General features: G+C 61.5%; 1 protein-coding gene across 26 annotated transcripts in view; it reads right to left on the bottom strand.

The window, feature by feature from the left end:
* Positions 1-800: 800 nt before the first annotated feature.
* Positions 801-20,549, bottom strand: part of NRXN2 (neurexin 2) — a 106,165-nt gene continuing 86,416 nt past the window's right edge. For 9 of the 26 annotated variants that reach the window (XM_036326762.1, XM_036326768.1, XM_036326764.1 and 6 more), the window contains 4 exons: positions 19,595-19,684; positions 16,032-16,357; positions 13,921-13,999; positions 801-2,668 (listed from right to left, as the gene is read on the bottom strand). In XM_036326762.1, the coding sequence (XP_036182655.1) occupies positions 1,785-2,668; positions 13,921-13,999; positions 16,032-16,357; positions 19,595-19,684 (1,379 nt within the window). In that variant the 3' untranslated portion in view covers positions 801-1,784. The remainder of the gene's footprint in view (positions 2,669-13,920; positions 14,000-16,031; positions 16,358-19,594; positions 19,685-20,549) is intronic. The other 17 variants (XM_036326778.1, XM_036326779.1, XM_036326780.1 and 14 more) reach the window with 11 other exon arrangements.

Here is a 20,549-nt window from a genome sequence, read left to right as displayed (position 1 = left end):
CCTGCCACCCGGCTCACCTGCCACCCCACCTCGCAACCGGGGGGCTTAACAAACAGACCTGGCGGGAGAGCTCAGTCGGTCAGAGCATCGCCTTAAAGTGCAAGGATGCGGTTCTACTCCTGGTCCAGGCACTGCAAGAACCAACCAATGGCTGTTCCTCCCTCTCTGCCTTCCTCTCTTTCTAAAACAACAAAAACCAAGAGCTGTCTCAGCTCGTCGGGGCCGTGGGCCTATTTAGTGTCTCCGCGAAGGAGCAAACCCCTAAGGTGTGCCGGGTCCACTTCCTTCTGCAGCCCAGGCGGTGCCCACGGCCAGTCAGAGTGGACCCCGGAGGTTGTGGTGGGCACAGGGCCCTGACCCCTCAGGCTGGGAAGGAGCAGACTTGCAGTCAGGCAGGACCGGGGGCAGCTCTGGACCCGGCTACTGACTCACCCACCTGGAGACCCTGGAGCAGGCAGGGATGCTCTCCCCACCCAGGAGCAGCACTGCCCGGGGGCGGCGGCGACCCCAGGGGCAACTCCGTGCTCCCGGCCCCGGGGCCTCGTCCCCCTTCGGAGGAGCGGAGGTCCTCCAGGGCTGACCCAACCAGGGCCAGCGACCATCCGGGCTGCTTCCTGCCCGTCAGCTGCGCAGACAAAGACAAATTGTCCCCGGAGCCCAACGCCATGCTCGGCCCCAAAGTTTGGGAGCTGCGTAAGGTACCGAGGCTCACGGCCCCCGTATGGGCCGGGTCCCAGCCCGGCGCCAGGGCCAGGTCCCAGCAGCCCCCACCCCCAACAAACGGCACGGGGCCTTCGGATTTGGAAAGTTTTTGTTTTCTTTTCCCACACATTTCCGGGGTTGGGGTGTTTTCCAAGACTTAGACACATTTGTTAACAAAGAGAGAAAAAAACTGGGGGAGCAGGGAGCCCGTGGGCAGACGAGTGACCCCAGCAGCGGGAGGGCACTGCCTCCTCTCTCCCCTGCTGCCGGCGCCCGGCGGTGCCAGGCTGCTGCTCGGGCATCTGGATATTCGTCTTTAATATAATATCTGCATGTGCCTTCCCTCCCCCCGCCCCCCACCTGCTCCTCCAGCAGCTTCCCCCGCGATGCACCTCGCCCGCCAGCGGCACACACGGAACAGGCCTTCCCAGGCCCCAGCCCCAGCCCCTTCCCCGGCGGCCCGGGAAGGCACCTCTCCCAGGTGGACGACGGAGTCCGGGCTGGGGGCCACCCACTGCCCCACCCCGCCCCCCACTCCCTCGCTGGGCCACTCGCCCACCCTCCCCCCTTCTCCCGCCGACTCTGGAAACCCAAAGGAGGAAAGGAAGGGAGAAACCAGACACACACAGAAATGGGAAGGCGGATGGGGCCGAGAGACACTGCAAGCCTGGGGGGGGGGGGCAGGGGGGAGGGCTTGGGAGCGAAGGAAGGCAGGAGGGACAGAGGGAGGAGAAAGAAAAGTTGGGGAAATTAACAGGACAAGGAGTGGACACTTTACAAAACCCCCAGCCTTCCTTCCCGCCCAACCCCACCAAAATAAAACTACCTCTTAAAAAAATAAATCAACCCGGGGCTGTGAGCACCGCCCTGCCCAGGAGCAGCGCTGAGGGACAGCCGCCGGGACTGACGCCGCCCCGACGGACGGACAGACGGATGGACGGCAGGAGGAGAGGGGCGAGCACGGGTTTTCCTTTTCTTTTTTTGCGTTTCCTCTTCATGAGAGAAGTCTGAGGCAGCCAGGGAGCGGCCGCAGCGCCGGGCGGGCGCACCCTCCCCCGGGGGCGGAGGCGCCGGGCGGGCGGTCACACGTAGTACTCCTTGTCCTTGTTCTTCTTGGCCTTGCCGGGCGCCTTGGGCGCGGCGGGCGCCTTCTCCTTCACCACCGCGCCGTTGCTCTGCGCCGAGTTGCTGATGTAGTTGCGGCTCTGGTCCACCTGGTAGGAGCCCTCGTCGCGGTTGCGGTACTTGTACATGGCGTAGAGCAGGATGAGGATGCAGAGCGCCGCGGCCGCCACGATGCCCACCACCATGCCCGTGGTGCTGCTGGACTCGCGGATCACCTCCACGGCGCCCGGCCCGCGCTCCCCCGGCCCCGTGGGGCTGGCTGTGGGCAGATGGGGGAAGCCGGGGGCGGCGGTCACGCCGGGGCGCAGGGGCGGGGGCCTCCGCGGCTCGAAGGACGTGGGGGCCCCGGGCCCCGGGGGCGGGTTCTCCTGCAGGGGCTGCAGCGGGTCTCGGTGGTTCATCTTGCCCGCCGGCAGGTTGGGCGCCGGGGCCGAGGGGGCGAGCAGCACCCCGGGGGCGCCCGTGGCCCCATCTGTCCTGAGGTTGGGCCGGGGGGCGGGCTTGCGGGGGGCGAGGAGGGTGGTGCGGTCCGTGACCAGGGGGAAGGTGGTGTAAAAGTCCTCGTCGTCCGTGGGGGGGAGGCTGGAGTCAAAGACCTCCCCGGAGGCGAAGCCCGAGGCCTCGATGGGCTCCTCGCAGTCGCTGTCGTCCTGCTCGGCCTGGCAGGGGCCCCCCGCGGGCGGGCGGCGGGCGGCGGGCGGGGGCAGGGTGTCCTGCGTGGCGCCCACGCCCGGGAGGAAGGGGTAGAAGGTGGGGGGCGGGGGCACGAAGGGGGACCGGGTGGCCACGGGAGGGGGGTCTAGGGAGTCCTCCGTGATTATGGGCAAGATTAACTCTCCTCCTAGAACAAGAGAGAGAAGAGAGAAGAGGGGGCGTCAGCGGGGGCCGGGGCGCGGGCGGCGCCACAGAGCGAGAAACAACAGCCTCACCCCCATCCGTCCCCCTCGGCCCGGCCGCCGCGCTCTAAGCGGCAGCGGGTGCCTGGGCACCCCGGGCTCTGGCCCTCGGGGTCTCGATTGTCTTAAGAAACCAAAAGGAACAGAAAGGAAAGGAAACCGAAAAGAAACGGAAAAGAAACTCTACTGGCTTACGACTTTAAACACATACAAGAGCAGCATTTAAACAAGCCTAACGACAGTATCTTTTAGGGTTTTTTCTAGATAGTTCTTTTTTGGCTTTTGTTTTTTTTCTTTTGTTTTTAAAAAAGAAGATAGCATACCACGGAATTCAGGCAACTTACATCAACAAATAGGCCGTGTGATTTTAGCATGAAGAAAAAAATTACAAACAGAGCTGTGTAAGCGGGTTCTCCCGGAAAAAAATAAGAAAACCAACTTTTCCGTACCACGTTTCCTGTCTGCCTGCCTGGCGTCGCCCTCCCTCGCTCTTCTCTCCCTGTGCGCCTGGCTCCTGCACTCTCTCTCCTCCCTCGCTGGTGCCCTCTCCCCGCATTCAAGTGACAAAGCTGAAGTCTGCGGAGCGGTGCTGAGGGGCTGTCACCCCCCTGGGTGTCCGCGTGCGGGGAGGGGGGGGGGCACAGGAGGGGGGCTGAGTGGGGGGGCAGCGGGAAGGAGGATTTGGGGAGGAGGCTTTGGGGGCCATGTGTGGGGATTGCTACAGGGTGTGAGGATGGGGGGATGTGCATGGGAAGGAGCCTGGAAGGCCATGAGCAGAGGAGAAACTGAAGGTGGGAGGTGACAGGTCCGTGAGGAAGCCTGGGCAGAGGGTCTTGTCCCGTAGGACCTTGGGAAGGGCGTGAGAAGCCACGTGGAGGCAGGGAGATGGGGGCGGGGCAGGGACACACGATTCCTGAGCTTTCCCTAACTCCCAGCTTTCTCTTTCTTCACCCTCCACCTCTGACCCCCACTGACTCCCCCCGTCCCCCTCCCCAAACCCCCATGGGCCGCCAGGACCTGGCCAGAGCTTGACCGCCTCTGGCCCTCTTATTATTGTTAAAACAATAATAAAACAACGGAAAGAAGAAGAAAGCAAAAAAAGAAAAAGAATACATACACAGCCATCTGGGAAGGAAGCATTTGCTAATATAGGGCCCAAGGGAACTATTGGGGAGGGCTTTTGGGGGGTTAGGTCTAATGAAGAGGGACCCCAGAGCAGAAACTGCAATTCCCATCAGCCCCAAAGGGTGAGAACTACAACTCCCATTAGCTTTTGGAGGGGTATGGGCCACGTTTCCCACCAGCCCCTGGGTCAGCAACTACAACTCCCATCAGGCCACTGGGCCCCCCCCTCAACCCAAAGTGCTGCCATCTGCTAATGTTGGGTGGAAGGGAGCTGGAGCCGGTTCAGGGAGGCTGGGGGGCGGGGGGGGGGGGGGTGCTGGGTGTTTCTCTCCAGCCCCCCTGCAGCACAGCCCAAGCCCTGGCCCCATCTGAGGGCTTCTCCCTGGTCTCTGCCGGGTGTGTTCCTCACAGATGGCACCACAAGCCCTCCACCCCTGTAGGAAGCACCCTAGGGCTCCGCTGCCAGGCCAGCCTGCCACTCTGCAGCCCGGCTGGCGGCTCACACCTCTGCTGATCCTTCAGACCACAAGCTCCAGCCACCTGGCCGAGCCATCCTCGGCCGCACTAGCCAACAGCAACCAAGATCTTGCCGTTGAACTCGAAGTCTTGCTGCGTACCTCGGGCTGCTTTTCTCACCAAGCTCCAATCCCTCCCTGAGCAGCGGCTCACCTGCACCCCAGATTACGAAGCCCCAGGCCGCCAGGCCCTCCGGGGGCTCGGCCACACTGAAACACGCAGCCAAGCACAGAGGTGTGTTGTGGAGCTGGGACCATCCTACCTGGCTTTCCTGAAGAATGCTGAGCCTGGGGTGGGCATGAGGCTCGGCGAACCACTGGCCTACCCAGTCCCTCTGTGGCTCTGGGAGGCAGGAAAGGGCCGAGTCTCGCAGGAGACCAGGCTCATCTCCGCGCTGGAGTAGCCTGCCAGGCGGCTGAACCTAGGAGGCCGCAGACCTGTTCTGCCGTTAATTCCTGCGTGGCCGTGGGCTCCTTTCACGCTTAGGGCATGAGGTGGGCTCCATTTCCTCGTTTATAAAATGAGGGTGGGACCAAGGCCTGGCTCCCAGTCGCCCTGGCCGACAGATGAATGCAATTTGTCCTCCCGTCCCCGTCTGAGCCCAGACCCAGAGGATGCCCAGCACCTGGTCCCTGGGTAAGGGGCAAACTCAGCTCTAAGGAAGCTGGCAGGGCACCCCTCTGGATGGACCCTAAACGCATGTGGGGACCTCACCGCTGGCCCACCCCACCTGCCCCCTCCTGACCTTTGCCTTCTGTTCAGAACACCTTCCCCTGCTGATGTCTCATCGTGCGAATCCAGCCAATCACCTCCTCCTCCGGGTTTGAACTCACTGCCAGGAAAGGCCGCCGGCCCCTCTGTCTCCCTGACACCCAGCACTGGGCCTGGCCAGAGAGGGGGCTCGTGGTCTTGCCCAGGAAGGGAAGGCATGTTCATCAAGCATTTCCTCTAAGCCAGGCCAGGCTGGAAGGGGGCAAGAGCCCCGCTCCCTGGCCAGGGCAGCTGGGTCCTGAACACCGTTTCCCCACCCCACCCAGGAGCCTTGCCCTGCGGGCCCAGCTCTCACCCCGAGCCATCCCTACTTTAGACCTTAAGTTAGACCACCAGTTGCTCCTGGAAACTTCAGGATTGAGGCTTGCCAGGCCCAGGGCATAGGATCAGGGGTACTTGCTGGGGACACCTCATGCCCTAGAGCAGCGGTTCTCAACCTGTGGGTCGCAACCCCTTTGGGGGTCAAACAACCCTTTTCACAGGGGTCGCTTAAGACCATCGGAAAGCACATATATAATTACATATTGTGATGAGTCACTATGCTTTAATTATGTTCAATTTGTAACAATGAAAATACATCCTGCATATCAGATATTTACATTACGATTCATAACAGTAGCAACATTACAGTTATGAAGTAGCAACGAAAATAATTTTATGGTTGGGGGTCACCACAACATGAGGAGCTGTATTAAAGGGTCGCGGCATTAGGAAGGTTGAGAACCGCTGCTCTAGAGGCTGACCAGGGCACAGGCCACGGCTCCCTACCCTCCTTCTCACCCCCATCTAGACGAGGGTATGCGGGGGCATCAGGCCTCAGGCCACAGACAAATCCTGCCCAGCCTGGGGCCTCACAACCATCTCCTCCAACGTGTTGGGTTTTAGGTCCTCAGGACACACTGGCTCCCAGGTTCCCCTGCGCCGCCTCTAGAGCCCCCAGGCCTAGTCACACGGACCTCTTTCCCCTTCCCTTCAACTCCCATCTGCTCCCTGGCCTCCATACCTGGGTGCCAGCCCCTCCCCTGCTCTCCTGGGGGCTTCTCCAGGGCCTTCATCTGCCCAAGGCTTTGAGAGCATCTCGGGAGGCTGTCCTGCCTTCACTGCTTCCCCCCACACACACCCCCAGCCACACTGACCCTTGTTACCGCCATCTCGTGGTCTACACATCTGATTCCAGCCCCACACCGCTTCCTCCCGCACCTCACCCCCAGCAAGAGAACGGCTATCAGACCCCACACTGCCTCCCTTCCCTGACGCTCTGAAGCTGGCCTGGGCTCTGGGGCCGTCAAGTCTCACACAACATGGGTACTGGGCTTTCCTGGGCCGTACGCTGGTCCCGGAGCGTCAGGCAAGCCTGCCCAGCGAGGACTTAGCAGGAGGGATGGGTTCCCAGAGACTCCTCACTGGGGAAGTCTAACTGGGGGCTCCCCAGGCCGCCCCTCCTGCTGGGCATGTGGGGGTGCAGACTCACAAAGATGCTGGTGCCTGGGACCCTGGGTGCAGCTCCACAACAAGGGTGCACGCTGGGTGGGGTGTCCCGGGTCTGGTAAGGACGCCAGCAGCCTCCCTTCCCTCTCCTCCTCTCCCCTCCTCCAGGCAGCTGCGGCATTTGGGAAATGCAGGTGCACTTACCACGGATGCCACCCCCTCTGCTCTGAAACTGGATTTCAGTCCCACTTGCTAGAGGATTCCCTTCTGGCAAGGAGACCACCAGCCATCACCAGGCACCTCCTCCCCTAGCCCCCCCCCCCCCCCCCCCCCCCCCCCCCCCGTCGCAGGCCCACTCGCTGAGCCCCGCTGCCTTTAGGGAACAGAAGAGCCCTGACTGGGAATCTACCCACGAATCCCACTCCCACCAAACAGGATGTACCTACCCCCAAAGGGGTGTCTAGAACTGAGGCTGGATGTCAGAAACCAAGCAATCAGCTGGCTAAGGCCTCAACCACCAGGTGCCCTGCCCAGGCTGAGGGCAAGGCCAGGAGCCCACAGGGCATTTGATGCAAATGAGAAAAAAGGCAGCCATTGGCCGGCCACAGCCTGCAGGTGCGAACAGCATCTCGGGTGCAACTGGACAAAGGCATCCTGTCCTCTTGGTGAACACAGCCCCGCCCTCCGGGCCCAGGGCCCACGGCTGGGCAAGCAGGGCGCTGGCTAGACTTCAGCCCTCACTCACCTTTTCCAGCAGAGAGCGACCCACGTAACCGTGCGCCGTGACCTGAAGGACAGGGCCCCTCCCCACCCGGAAACGCCAGCCCAGCAAGGGTAAGCACCAAGGTGGATTCAAGGTCAGAGACGGAGGCGCTTGTGTGCACATGTGCAGGAACACACCCTCCGAGGGCCTGCTTCTGGGCACTGGGCGTGTCTCTGAGCACGCGCATACATGAACCTCGATGGGTCTGAGCATGTGAGTGCGCATGTCAGCGAATCTGACTCTGAACAGACGTGTGTGTACATAAGCGAACCCCTGGCTCTGGCCTGAGCTAGTGTGCGCAGGTGTGGAAGCGTGGACGTGCCCCGCGGGTCTGCGCACACGCCCTGTGCTTCCAGGGTCACCTCTTTCCCCAAACTCATTTTCCCCGTCCGCTGGGTAGCGAGAGTAACCTCCCAGATTCCCTCGCACTTAGGTGTGGCCGTGTGACTGAGCAGTGGCAGTACCTGCCCGCGAGAGCCTCCTGTGCGTGACCCTCTACGCCTTTCCCCTCCTTCCCGGGACCCTGCGACCACCTGTTGAAAACGGGGAGCCCCCACATGGAAGGAGGCTGGATTCGCAAAGCGCCCTTGAGGCAGAGCCTACTGGTCAGGCGCCCGGGGCTTCCCCTGCATAGAAGCTTCCCTTGTCGGAGTGGGACACCCCCGAGATCCTAGGGCACCTGTTACAGAAAAGGATGCTGCTCTCACAGGCACTGCCCCAGAAATGGTGCCACCGGAGCCTGCGGCCCTCATGCAACCACCCAGGGACACGGAGCGGCCCCTGGACAGAGGAGCCAGGTGACGCGGCTGCAAGGCTGTGGCACCAGCGTCCTGATGACCAGAGGGCGGCCGTGCCAAGGCTGAGGCACCAGGGACAGCGCCAGGAAAGAAGCCAGGGCGACTGCCGACCTTTGCCTCCTGCTTTTTGTAACATAGACAAGCAGGAGACAAAGTCCGGCAAGAATGTGGAGCTGCAGAGATGAAGGGAAGAGAGGGGCCCAGAAATGCGGGGCCTGAAGTGTCCGAGGAGCCGCTGCTTCCAAACCCCAAGTCGTAAGACAAGATAGAAACCGGCTTTGGGGGACCACAGCCCGGAGCTTCCACCTGGCCCCGGCCCAGCCCGGGGTGGCCGCCTCCCACCAACTGCTGAGTCAATGCCCTCAAGACAGTCACCTCTAAGTCAAGACAGGCCTGGGCGGAGGAACAGGAAGTGAGCTGCTGGGAATGGTCTAGAACAGCGGTTCCCAACCTGTGGGTCACGACCCCTTTGGGGGTCGAACGACCCTTTCACAGGGGTCGCCTAAGACCATCGGAAAACACATATATAATTACATATTGTTTTTGTGATGAATCACTATGCTTTAATTATGTTCAATTTGTAACAATGAAATTGGGGGTCACCACAACATGAGGAACTGTATTAAAGGGCCGCGGCATTAGGAAGGTTGAGAACCGCTGGTCTAGAAGGATCCCTGGGTGTGGTTACTGTCACTGTGAGCCTTAACACAACCTTTGGGGTCTTTCAAACACGCAGGAGACGGAAGTGGATGTCAACGCTACAGGCCCCAGAGGACGTTCCTCCGACACCCACTGCAGAGATGGCCCTGGGGAGGGGAGACCAGGAAGCGCCTTCCAGGGGGAGCGCCAGGGCCCCAGAGAGGGCGTTTCTCCCAGCAGCAGAGGGGGGTTTAAGGACAACCCTGCCCACCGCAGGCGCTGCCCTGTGCTCTGTGCTGGTGGACCTCTTTGGGCCGGGAGCCGGGAGCCGGGAGCCAGGCGCCAGGCGCCGCCGCCTCCCACTGCCCTTTTGGAGTGGGAGGTTGACGGTGGGGGCTCTGGCCACCACTGTATTCTGGGTGTGTGCTGGGCTGTGAGATCAGTTAGTTCGTGGGTGCCAGACCCCACATGTGTGCTGAGGAGCCAGGCCAGTACCCCATGGAGTGGGCGGCCACCTCCCCGACATCCTCACCTTTGAGGTCACAGCCCTAAGTGGGTGGGTTTTCAGTGTCCCCCTTGGGGAGGGGTGGGTGTGCTCTGTGGGTGGGAAGAATGGAATGGATCATTGGTGACCTGACAACCAGACGCAGCAAATACGTCACTAGCTGGTCACTCTATGTGTCTGCTTCCTCCTGGGGGCACAGCAAGGCCACACCTCCCGGCCTTCCTGGAAGGTAGGTTGTGCCATGTGACAGCTCCAAACGGCAGAATCGGCAGGAGCGAAGTGCACCTCCCGCGCAGGCCTGGCCCACAAACCCGCCCCTTCGCGAGCCTCCCACACTCGGAAGCCACCCCGTGAAGATGGAGCAGCTTCAAGACGGAAGGAGCCTGGGCCCTGCGTCCGCACTTGGGGAAGAGCTGCCCGCACACAGGGACACTTGTGCATAACTTCACGTGACGGGGAAATAAATCTGTGTTACACCACGGATGTTGTGCAGCGCACCTGTTATAGAACTAGTGTTACCTTAAGACACTCGGGGTCCGAACACATCTGTGCCTGCGTGGATCTGAACTCAGTGTGAGTCTGAGAATATGTGCATACCCCTCCCTACGCAGCTGCACGGCTTAAGTGCAATAGGAGCTGTGTGGGCCAATGTAGACCAGTGTGAGTGTGCATGTGTGCATCACTGTGGGACTTGGCACGTGTATGCATGCCTTGAGGGGCTGAGCATGTGTGTGTGTCTCTGAACACATGAGTGTACATGTATGAATGAGCTGTTAGTCTGAGCTGAGGTGAGCCTCTTAGGCTCTCTCCTGGCCAGTGGGGGAGGGGTGCCAGTCTGTAAGTCAGAACGAAAGTGTGCAAGGACATGGATCCCTGGATCTGGGCACACAGAGCCTCCCTGGAATGTGCACACGTTACCTCGTGGTCACCGTACAGGTGCATTTGTGTGCACACAGACACGCTCTGTGGGAATGAGTGCACATGTAGGCACCTGAGAGCATCCCTTTGAGGGTCTGAGCACAAGTGTGTACTTGGGAGGAGCTAAAATGTACACTTCCGTGAGCCCGAATTCCTGCATGTTTGTGCACGTGTGCACCTGTACCTGGGCGGGTCTGAGCACACTGTGTGTGTAGCTGTTCTGAACATGCATCCATGCACCTGCAATTCTAAAACCTCTGTGAGCAGTTGGAAGTCTGTGTGTGTGTAGGATCGTAAAGGTCTGAGCACATGTGTGCACCTGTGAGCTGAGCATGGATATGGAATTCTGTGAATCTGAGGACATGTATATGTATGTGCCTCGATGGCTCTGAGCACGTACATGTGTGTACATGCTCAGGCCTGAACATACAAGAGCATCGTGTCTGAAATATGCGAGTGCTCCTATAGATCTAGCATGTGCACTCATTCCCACAGGGCGTGTCTGTGTGCACACAAACGCACCCGTACGGTGACCACGAGGTAACGTGTGCACATTCCAGGGAGGCTCCGTGTGCCCAGATCCAGGGATCCATGTCCTTGCACACTTTTGTTCTTACAGACCAGCACCCCTCCCCCACTGGCCAGGAGAGAGCCTGAGAGGCTCACCTCAGCTCAGACTAACAGCTCATTCGTACATGTACACTCATGTGCTCCGAATATGCATGAGGAATTGTGCATGCCTCGACAGATGTGTGCGCGAGCATGCCACAGTGGGTCTGCACATGTATGTGCAGCTCTGAGCACATGCAAGTGCTGTGGTGCATTCAAGACACGCCGCATGTGTATCTTTGTGTGGCTGAGCCCCTGGGTATGAAACTGTGGGTCTGAGCAGGTGGGCATCTGTGAGTCCACACCTATGTGTACATATATTTGGAGCTCTAAGCACACATGTGCAAGACTGTAGCTGAGTACATGTGTGTGCCTCTGTTGATCTGGGTACAAATGGCATGTGCTCTTCTAGTTTTGAACACATGCATGTACCTGTGGAAGTGGACACATGTGAGCTTACTGGTAGGTCCGTAAACATGTGCATGGATGTGCTCATGCGTGCCTCTGGCCAGACTTGTGCGTGCATATGGATGTGAGCCAGGCACTTCCTGCGGGCAAACTGAGATCCCTACAGGGGCCAGGCCCGCAGCAGTGTGTGGGTCAGGCGCTGAGACAGTGCGGGGCGGTGGGTCCGTTACCCACTGTGAGTGCATCCGAAGGCACGCCCACGCAAAGAATGTAAACACTGCGTCCAGCAAGCAATACCCTTTGTGACAGGGCTGCCAACGTTAGGTAAAATGACCGTGTTAGGTGATGGTCTCACCCAGCTGGGGGAGGGGCCATGGAGCCTGGGGTCTGTGCAGGCTCAGGTCATGGGAAAGGGTGGAAAGATGAGCGGGGATGATCCTGGGCTTCACACCTGGACCCAGAGAGGAGGATCTGACAGGCGGAAGGGGTGCAAACATCCTGGGCTCAGCCCCTGGCAGCCACAGTCTCCCGCAGGCCGCCTCCACCTCCAATGCTGACCTCGGACCCAAGGAGGCCTGGTCCTGTGCCAGAGCAAAGGCCTGCAGTGGGCGGCCTGATCTGGATCCGCCTGGGGAACCCTGCAGTTGTCCTGGTCCTTGCCTGGCCCCCCATCAGGATGACAAGAGTCCAACCTGAAGCATTTCAAGTGCAGGTGGGTGACACGTGTCTGGGGAGCCTGTGGCTTCTGTGGGTTTCCTCCGGGGGCTCAGCGTGCATTCTGTCTTCTCTCTCTTACTTTAAAGCTGGGAGCCAGGCTAGCCCACCACCCTCCCCCTACCTGCTGACTTCTATTCCTTTCACCTCCACCACGTACGCAGTCCTTTTCCCAGGCAGAGCTGTCAGCAATCAGTGCAGTCCCCTCAGCCCTTCCTCATCCCCTCCTCCCAGCACAGCCACCTGCACCCTCAGCATCACACCAGGCCCCTCGAAGACTCGTCGGGCTGGGGCTGGGAAGCTAGGACCTCGGTGGACAGTGTGTGGCCCTGGTGTGGCCCAGGGAGCCTGTCTCTGCGTGGTGGCCACCCGGTCCTCACTCCTCTGTGGGGTCCTGGACACCTCCTCTCACCCTGGCAGTCCCCATCCCAGAGTGTGGACACAGCGCACGTGTGCAAACACGCGAGGTGGGGCCAAGTGCAGCCCTGCACCCCAGAGCCCTACCCCAGGGCTCTCATGGACCATCCGTCACCATCACGGAGGCACGGGCACCACCAGGAAACCTCAGGGAGTGACGAGTCGGAGGGATAAAGCCAGTGGAGGAGGGGTGCTGGGCTCCCGCTGCCCGATGCCAACGCTACGTGCAGTGTGAGGGTGCGAGGGAGGGAGCAGCCCCACAGAGCGGACTCCACAGCGGAGGGCGGAGGGCGAAGGGCGTCTGCTCCAAGAGCACAGGCCCTTGGCTGCACATGGGGAGCCTTTGCAGCCCAGCAACCTGGGGCTCCCCAAGTGCCGTGGGGCCCAGGGCCACTAGAAAGATGCCCTCAGCTTTGGTCTACAGGGGGACATAGAGGGCAGTTGGGCCTCAGCCTCTGGGCGTGAAGGCCTGCACCCCAGAACCCCACCTTTGGTCTCCAAAAGCTGAGCCACTGCCACAAGGCCCCACCCATACCCCTTCCGTGGTTGTAGCTCAGCCTCCATGTGAGCATCTCTTCTGGGGCTGGCAGACCCCCAGGGCCCATCTGTCCACCTCGGCTGACCACATCACCTCCCTGAGCCTGCATGTACCTGCCCAGCCTCCAGCCTCCCGGTACCAGCAGCCCAGGTGCCAGCTGCTGGAAGGCCATGGGGAGACGCCTCTGGAAACCTAAGCAGGGGATGCATGCTCCGTGGGCTGGGCCAGGCTGCACGGGCCCCTGCTCCGGATGGGAAATCTGGTCCCTCCCCCTTTCCCACCCTCAGCCTCAGGCACCAGGACCTCGGCTCCTCAGCCACCCTCCACCTGCTCAGGTGAGCAGCCCTTGCACCCCCTGTGCCACTCCCCGCCCCACAGTTCTCAGTCGGCACTCAAGGCCCACCCTTGCTTTGCCAATCTGGTCTCTCTCTGGGGCTGCGCTGGAAGGAGCAAGCAGAGGCTGGACAGCCACCCCCGGGAAGCCTTCCCTCCCAGCCCCGCCCTCCTATCCAGCTACTGCCCTGGCTTGGCTTGGCAGCCCTGGCAGAATGTCTGCCACCCCCCGAGACTGAGCATGAGGAAGCTTCAGGATCTAGCAGCGACCTCCTCTACTAGTGACCAAGAGAACACCAGGCTCAGGGACTGATGGGAGTTGCAGTTCTGGACCCAAGAGCTGATGGGAGTTGTAGTTCTTAAACCTGCATTCCCCATCCCCTCTCCCCCAGGGCTCATGGGAGCTGCAGTCACTCAACTTTCTAGGGAAAGGTCTCCCTCTTTCCCTCCCAGCCTCCCTTGGCTCTCAACCCCAGACCCCAAGCTAAGGACCCCGCTACCTCTGAGGGCTGGGGCACCAAACACCAACTGCCTCACCGGAGGGCACTTGAGGGACCTGGGGGGCGGGGGGGGGGGGGCAGTAGGGAAGGAGCTATCAGGGAAAGCTAAGGGCTGGCAGCAGGCCCCTTGGGCTTGGCCAGGTGGCAGGGACAGTCGCCCCCCTCCCGTCACTGTCACAGTGGGCCCGGGGCAGGGGAGGGGGGAAAGGCACTCACCAGTGCTGGGCTCACACTCCTCCAGGTCCTCGTCATCGCTCGGACACTCAGCCGAGGCCACCAGGAGGTCATCTGTGTTCTGGGGGTGAGAGGAGGGGTGGGGGAAAGAAGAGGGGTACAGGTGGGTCAGCAGACCCCCACCTCTTGAGGTATAGGATGGCACATGGTTAGGGGCCCTGGGCTGAGACCACACCCTGGTCCGTGCCCAGCTCTGTCATCACTTGGGTAACCTGGGCCTTCTTTTCCCTCGTTGCAAAGGGAGAGTAAACAGCACGCCCTGCAGTGGCTCCCCTCAGCTCCTGGGGCATCTGGGGAGACTGGACACACCTGGGACCTCAGGGCTCGGGCAAGGTCCCCCACCATCAGGGGCCTCTGGAGGCCAGCAGGGGCCGAGAGGGGGAGCAGGGCCTGGGGGGCTCCTTAGCTCCAGCCTGACAACCCCATCACCCTCATCTCTCTCCCAACCCCCTTCCCTGAGCCGGGGAACCAGGCTGCACACAATAATTAGGGCTGTGGTTGTCATGACAACGGGAGTCGACTTTGTCAGCATTTTGTCTCCTGATTGCAAAGAAAGAGAATCCCCAAGATGACTGAGTGTAAGGGGGGCCCTCTGGGGGTGTTGGGGAAAAGACCCTGGGAGGGAAACCCAGGGTCCAGGCAGGAAGGGAGCCTGGGAGACTGCCGGATGTGGGGAGAGGGCCTGACTGAAGGTCAGGATGGGAGAAGTCTGGGGTGGGGAGGGGAGGAGTTAGATCCTGCCTCTTCCCCACCCCCTGATCTTCAGACACTGCCGCCTTCACCCAAGGGCTGGGCAGCCTCCCCTGGGGGCCCTCTCCACAGCCATGACCCCAGGGTCCCCCCTCTGCTGCGTGATGGCCTGCCCATCACCCTGCAACTGCATCTGAAGGCTCTTCTGGCCCATGTTTGAGGGCACTGGGCTTGTTGGATGCCCAACCTTGGGGGAAGCAAGGCCTTTCTCCCAGGGCTCCCCACCCCTTAGGGCAAGGCTTGGCGTCCGAGGGCCCTCGGTGTTCTTGGTAACGAAGGCAGAGCGGAGGGACGGTCAGCCTGTCAGCCAGTCCCAGGGTCCCTGCAGCACAGACTGGCTGAGTGGGACCTGGAGCTCACGGAGCCCAGGCCTCAGGGACAGAGGCCAAAGGCAGGACACGCCCCCATGTGGCCGGAACCCCGGCCTCAGCCTGGGAGGACAGAGGTCCCTCTAGGCCCAGAGGCCCAAAAGCCACAGCAGCGGGGGACAGAGCAGCTTGGGTAGGGGGCAGGGTGACCAAGCCAGGTCCAACGTGCCGGGTACGCGCACTCCCTGGACCAACAATCCTTGCGGCCACAACGAGGCCAGGCCCCCCGGCTGCTTCAGTGAGTCACACATGCTGGATGGCGTTAGCCACCAGGCCTGCCCCAGGGGGGCTCATTCCCCAGGCACAGCCCCTTCTGCTGCTCCTCTAGGTACCAGAGAGGACAAACCCCTGGGCAGGACCTAGCCCGGGCAAGCACCTGAGCAGGCGGGCGGGCACTGGGAGGGGAAGCCCCTGCACCCACTGAGGGCAGCGAGGCTGTGACAGGCAATGCTGGCCCAGGGTCACAGGATGTGTGAAAGCAGGGCCCGGACCTGCATGCCCCCTGCAGGGTCTCCAACAGTCAGAGGCCGCTCTGGGCCCGCGCCAGCCTCCAGGGGCTGCCATGCCCGTGAACCACTATTCCTCTAGTGCTGCCACCTCTGTGCCCAGAGCAATGCCATCTGGTCCACGTCTCCACCGGCTGCCCACAGCACTGGGCATGGCTTCCATTACCAATGGGCAGAAGGGTCATTCTGCCCTCCCCCCCAGTTCAGACTTCCTCCCTCTTAAGTGGGGGTAGTCTTCCCTGGTCTAGCTGGGTACCAAACCGCCCCTCAGCTCTGGGGACGGTCCCCTAGAAATAGTGGGCACCTCCCCATCGGGGTCGCCAGGGCAAAGGACACGTCATGAAAGGAGACCTTGGCCGCTTCACCAGAGCCGTCACCACCACAAGGATCCCAGGCCCTCGGACCCTCCCCGGGTGCCCCACCCAGAGCCCTGCCACTGGTCTGCCAGCGGGGGCGGGGGGGCCCTCACCTGGGTGGTGCTGTCCCTCAGCGTGGGGGAGCGGCCCCGGCGGGTGGTGGTGGTGGCCATGGTGGTGGTGGTCTCCATGATGGTGGTGGCCATGTCGGCCAGCAGGGTGGTGGCCGTGGTCTCCGCACTGAGCAGCACGGACGGCCCCTCCCCCACCAGGCGCAGGTGGCCCTCGGTCCGCACGTTGGGGTCGCTCTCGGCGGCCAGCGCCAGCACCTTGAGCCCATTGTAGTAGAGGCCGGACACCTGGCCCTGGAAGGGGCGGCCCTGGTCCCGGCCCCCGATCTTGATGGCAGCCTGGCTGTTGAAGATGGTCAGCTGGCGGCCTGGGGTGGGGGTGGGGGGGCGGGCAAGGGTGACAGATAGAGGAGGGACAGGCAGTGGGGGGAGACCAGGAAAGGAAGGGAGAATGGAGAAGAGTCAGGGGAGGGAAGGGCGTTGAGGTGGAAACCAGCAAGTGGGGGAAGGGAGAGAGGGAGACACGAGGAAGGGCAGAGACCAAAGGGAAAGTCCTTGTCAGCCACAGCCCCAGCCCAGCCAGTGGGACCCCAGGGGGGAGGGTCCAGGGCACACAGGGGCTGGGAAGGGAGCCAGCGCCCCCCTCACCATGCTCATGCCCTGGCCTTCCCATCCCCCTCTCCCCTGTTCTCCTCTCCTCTCCTCTCCTCTCCTACTCCCATCCCCATCTGCCATCTCTGCTTCCCCAAGCGCCCCACACCCAGCGTCCAGCCCCAGCCCCGGCCCGGAGGCCCTGGAAGCGGCAGAGAGAGGCGCAGAGGCCGAGACAGAGGAGGCCGCAGACTGCGTCAGTGTTGGTGCAAGTGCGTGTTAGGGCAGAGGGCGGACTGGACAGTGCATGAGGAAGATGCGTGAGGAGGATGCGTGAGGGTGGCAGAAGCCGCCAGGACCTCACTCTGCCCTCCCAGGCACTGCCAGGCCCGCAGACCTCTGGCCAGGCTCCCGCTCTCCTCCCCAGGCCCAGCCACTGCCCCGCCCGGATGGGGCGCTGGAGCGCAGAGGCCTCCCCGCCAGGACGTGCAAGCACAGAGATGGAAAACGTTAAAGGGACCTTTCTTCGCTCGCTGACAGCCAGAAAAGCAAACCGCTCCAGCTCCAAGTCACTCCTCACTCAGCGGCTAGCCCTCCAAGCTCCCACCGGGGTGGGCTTCTGCTGTTCCTTTGATTTTAATGGATCTGGGGGTCGGTTTAACCCTCTGAGTTTGTTGCTTTGGTTTGGTTTTTAGAAAAGATATTTATTATGTTTAAGTTTAGATTTAACTTCGGTTTTGGTTTTGCTTATTTTGGGGAGGGAGGGGGGCAGAGGAACTCGACGCTGCCCCCGGCTCCCGGGACCATGGGCTGCTGGCGCTGGGGGGTTTAAGACCTGGCTTAGCCCTTGTTAGCCTCTGGTTAGTGCCTCGTTAGCGATCTGGTTTAGAGTTAGTGCTGACGCCCTGCCCCCAAACCTGGGCTGAGGACAGTCCAACTTGTGAAACCCGGTCTCCCTGTGGAAACACGCGTGCCCGGGGACACCACCCCCCCACCCCCGTGTGGCCTCTGGCCGGAGACCGGCTGGGGCTGTGTCTGCTCAGCCCCCCTGTTCGGCCCCTCCTCCTGCAGCACCTCCCACTGCCCAGCACCTCACTCAGCCTGGGGCAGCACCTCCATCTTACAAGTGGGGGGGCCGGAGCCCCGAGAAGCTGAGCGCCAGTGATGGCAACTGGAACACCAGACCCAGGAGGGTCCCCGTGTCCGGGGCTTCCTCCCAGGCACAAGAATCACGAGAAAAACGGGGAGGGGAGGGTCCACAGCCGGCAGACACGCTTGGGAAGTGTATTGCATAGATAAGCAGCAGTTTCTCTCTCATGGGGCTTCGCAGAGCCCTCGGGGACCCACGTTCCTGTTCACCTCCAAGCGGGAGAGCGGACTCGCGTTTCCCAGGCTCGGCTCGCAAGTCTCCTCTCTCGAGGCATCCCCTGGGGCCCGTGCTTCCTGGGACACATTTTGAAACTGAAAACTGATTCATTCAGTAAATATTTATTGAGCACCGACCACGTGCCAGGTGCTGACAGCATAATCCCTCCAAGGATGCCAAGCCTTCCCCTCCAATACCTGCTGTGCCTGCTGCATCTCACCCTCAGGCACCTGTGAGGGAGGCCGGGGGGCGGGGGGCGGCCCGTCTCCCCGGGAGGGAGCTGAGGCTCGGGAGGGCCAGTCTTGACCCTCTCCCCCAAGGCCACACAAAGGGTGAGCCCTCCTTCCACAGCTGGGGAAACACTAGATCGAGCCAGTCCTTCACTTGCTAGGAGAGGAGGTAGAGGCCTAAAGAGAAGGTGTGACCACGCAACTGGGGAAGGAGGGGTGGGCTCCCATCGCCCGCTCTTCCCCACCTGGACCAGGAGACCATCCCCCCACCCGGGCCCGTCCTGCTCTCCCGACCCCTTGGGGTCACAAGTTGTCCCAGCCTCAGCCCAAGCTGCTCCCTTAGCCTCTAATTCCGGGAGAGGGAGGTGGTAACGGAGAGGAAGCTACTAGGTTAGCAAACGTGGCCCCTCGGCCCCACCTGCCATGAACTCCTCAAAGGGTTAAAGTTCGCCCCGCTGGAGGGTCAGTGCGGCTGGGGCTGCAGGTTTTAGCGATGCCTGTGACAGTCCCTTTAACTTTTTGTCCTGCTTCGGATTTATCGCGTCTGGTTATCAGCATGTTTAGTCCCCGCGGGCTGTGTGGGGGCTGGAAGTGACATTTGGGGGTTTAGTTGGGGAAGGCCCCAGTGACATTTAAAAGCACAGTTATCAGCTGGTTAGATGGAGGTTTAACAGTTATGCTCCCCCCTAGAGTTTAGCCTTAGAGGTACAGAGCTCGCCCCCCTCCAAAGGGAATGGGATGGCTTTGCCCGTGGCCCCAACTTCCCTCGGTGACAAAGCAGCCTCCACACGGACGCCCCTGGTGCGGACGCCCGTGGGACGGCTCCCCCTGCCCCTCTGCCCTCCTCTCCCCCCAACTCCACTACCTCTGAGGGCCCTTCTGGACCACGACAGGTCCACTGCAGAGAGGGGCCCACTGCCACTTTCTTGGGGGGCCTTTCCAGTAGGACCTGAGGCCCCCACTTTCCTTTCCTCCTCAGATGACCCTGGGGCAGTCTTCCTACCCTCCTTTGGGTCCTAGGATCAGCCCTTCCTGCTCCCCAAAGCCTTCCTGCTCCTCGCTCATGGCGGCCCTCAGCTGGCCCTCAGCTGGCCCTCGGAAAACCTTCGCTGACCTCCCTCCCCTGCACTCCAGCCTGCTTTCCCAGGGGGTCAGGCGTCACAGGTAACCGAGTCACAGCCCAGGCCTAGAGGGACAAGCGCTCTTGGAGGAGAACCCCCGCCCCTGCCCGAACCGGCACTCCCCGGACAGACCCTTGACTGCAGAGAGAAGGGGGCACCCACCCGGGGGGACAAGTGTCCCTTCACTCGGGGTGGACGAGGGGGAAGGCTCGGATGGGGGAAGAGAGAGCTCTGCACCTTTAAGATAGTGTTTTTAAAGTTAATTAATTAATTAATTAATTAATTCTGGTTAATTACCTTTGTCGAGCAGCCACTCATCTACTACTCGACCAAGCCGGTAGGGGATTCTCTGTCTAGCAATCGCCAGGCGCTCGTTATCAAAGTTTCCTTGGAAAAGTTTAGAAAGACAGTAGGTTTCTCAGGCGGCGAAGTCCAAAGGCGTTAGAAAAGTAATCACGCATTTCTCAAGAGACTCAGCGAAGCGGCCACATCCCCGGGGCAGGGGGGGGAGAAATGGGCCCCTGGTCCTCCCGCCCCTCCCCAGGCTCCCATCCAGAGCCAGCCCACCCTGCGGGCAGGAGCGACCCAAAGAAATGGAAGGACAAAGAAGAAAAGGAAAGGGGATGAAAGAAAAGGCAGCTGGAGGTCAAAGGTCAGAGGTTAAACAGGTTTATCTGCGCTCAAGCTGTGGCCCTCTTCCCTCCCGATCCCAGAGAGGGGCAGCGGGTGGGAGGGGCGTTTAGCAGGTTTAAGTCAGGGGGCGAGGCCTCAGTGGCCCGGCTGGTTACTGCATTTAGAGGGCGTTTAGACGGGGAGGGCAGGTTAAGCAGGGGTTTATGCGGCATTTAGGGGGGTGGCCCGACACACTCATTTAACAGTGAGATTTAAAAAACACTTCTCCACGCCAGCCTCAGCTCCCATTCCCCTCCTGCTCAATCCCAGCATTCCCTTCATCTCCCCCTCCCCCCTCCCCCCCACCCCACCCCACCCCACCCCCAGCTTCTACCCTAACCCCCCTGCACCGACCAGGAGCCCAAGCCCACCACTGCTCTCACTGCAGGCGCTGAGGTCCCGCCCCCCCCCCCCCCCCCCCCCCCGCCAGAGGTGACCTCAGCGTGATGCCTGGATCCTACCCGGCAGCCCGCCCACCCCGCTGCCCTTCTCTCCACTCTCCTGCCATCTCACCTCCTCTTCCACCCCCTTCCCCCACCCAGGCTTCCGCCCTGTGGCACCTGCAGTCCTCTGCCTGGCA

The sequence above is a fragment of the Myotis myotis genome, unplaced genomic scaffold (assembly GCF_014108235.1).
Source record: "Myotis myotis isolate mMyoMyo1 unplaced genomic scaffold, mMyoMyo1.p scaffold_m19_p_10, whole genome shotgun sequence".
NCBI classification, from domain to species: Eukaryota; Metazoa; Chordata; class Mammalia; order Chiroptera; family Vespertilionidae; genus Myotis; species Myotis myotis.
Note: the sequence above shows the minus strand (reverse complement) of the source record. Positions and strands in the feature narration are given on the sequence as shown.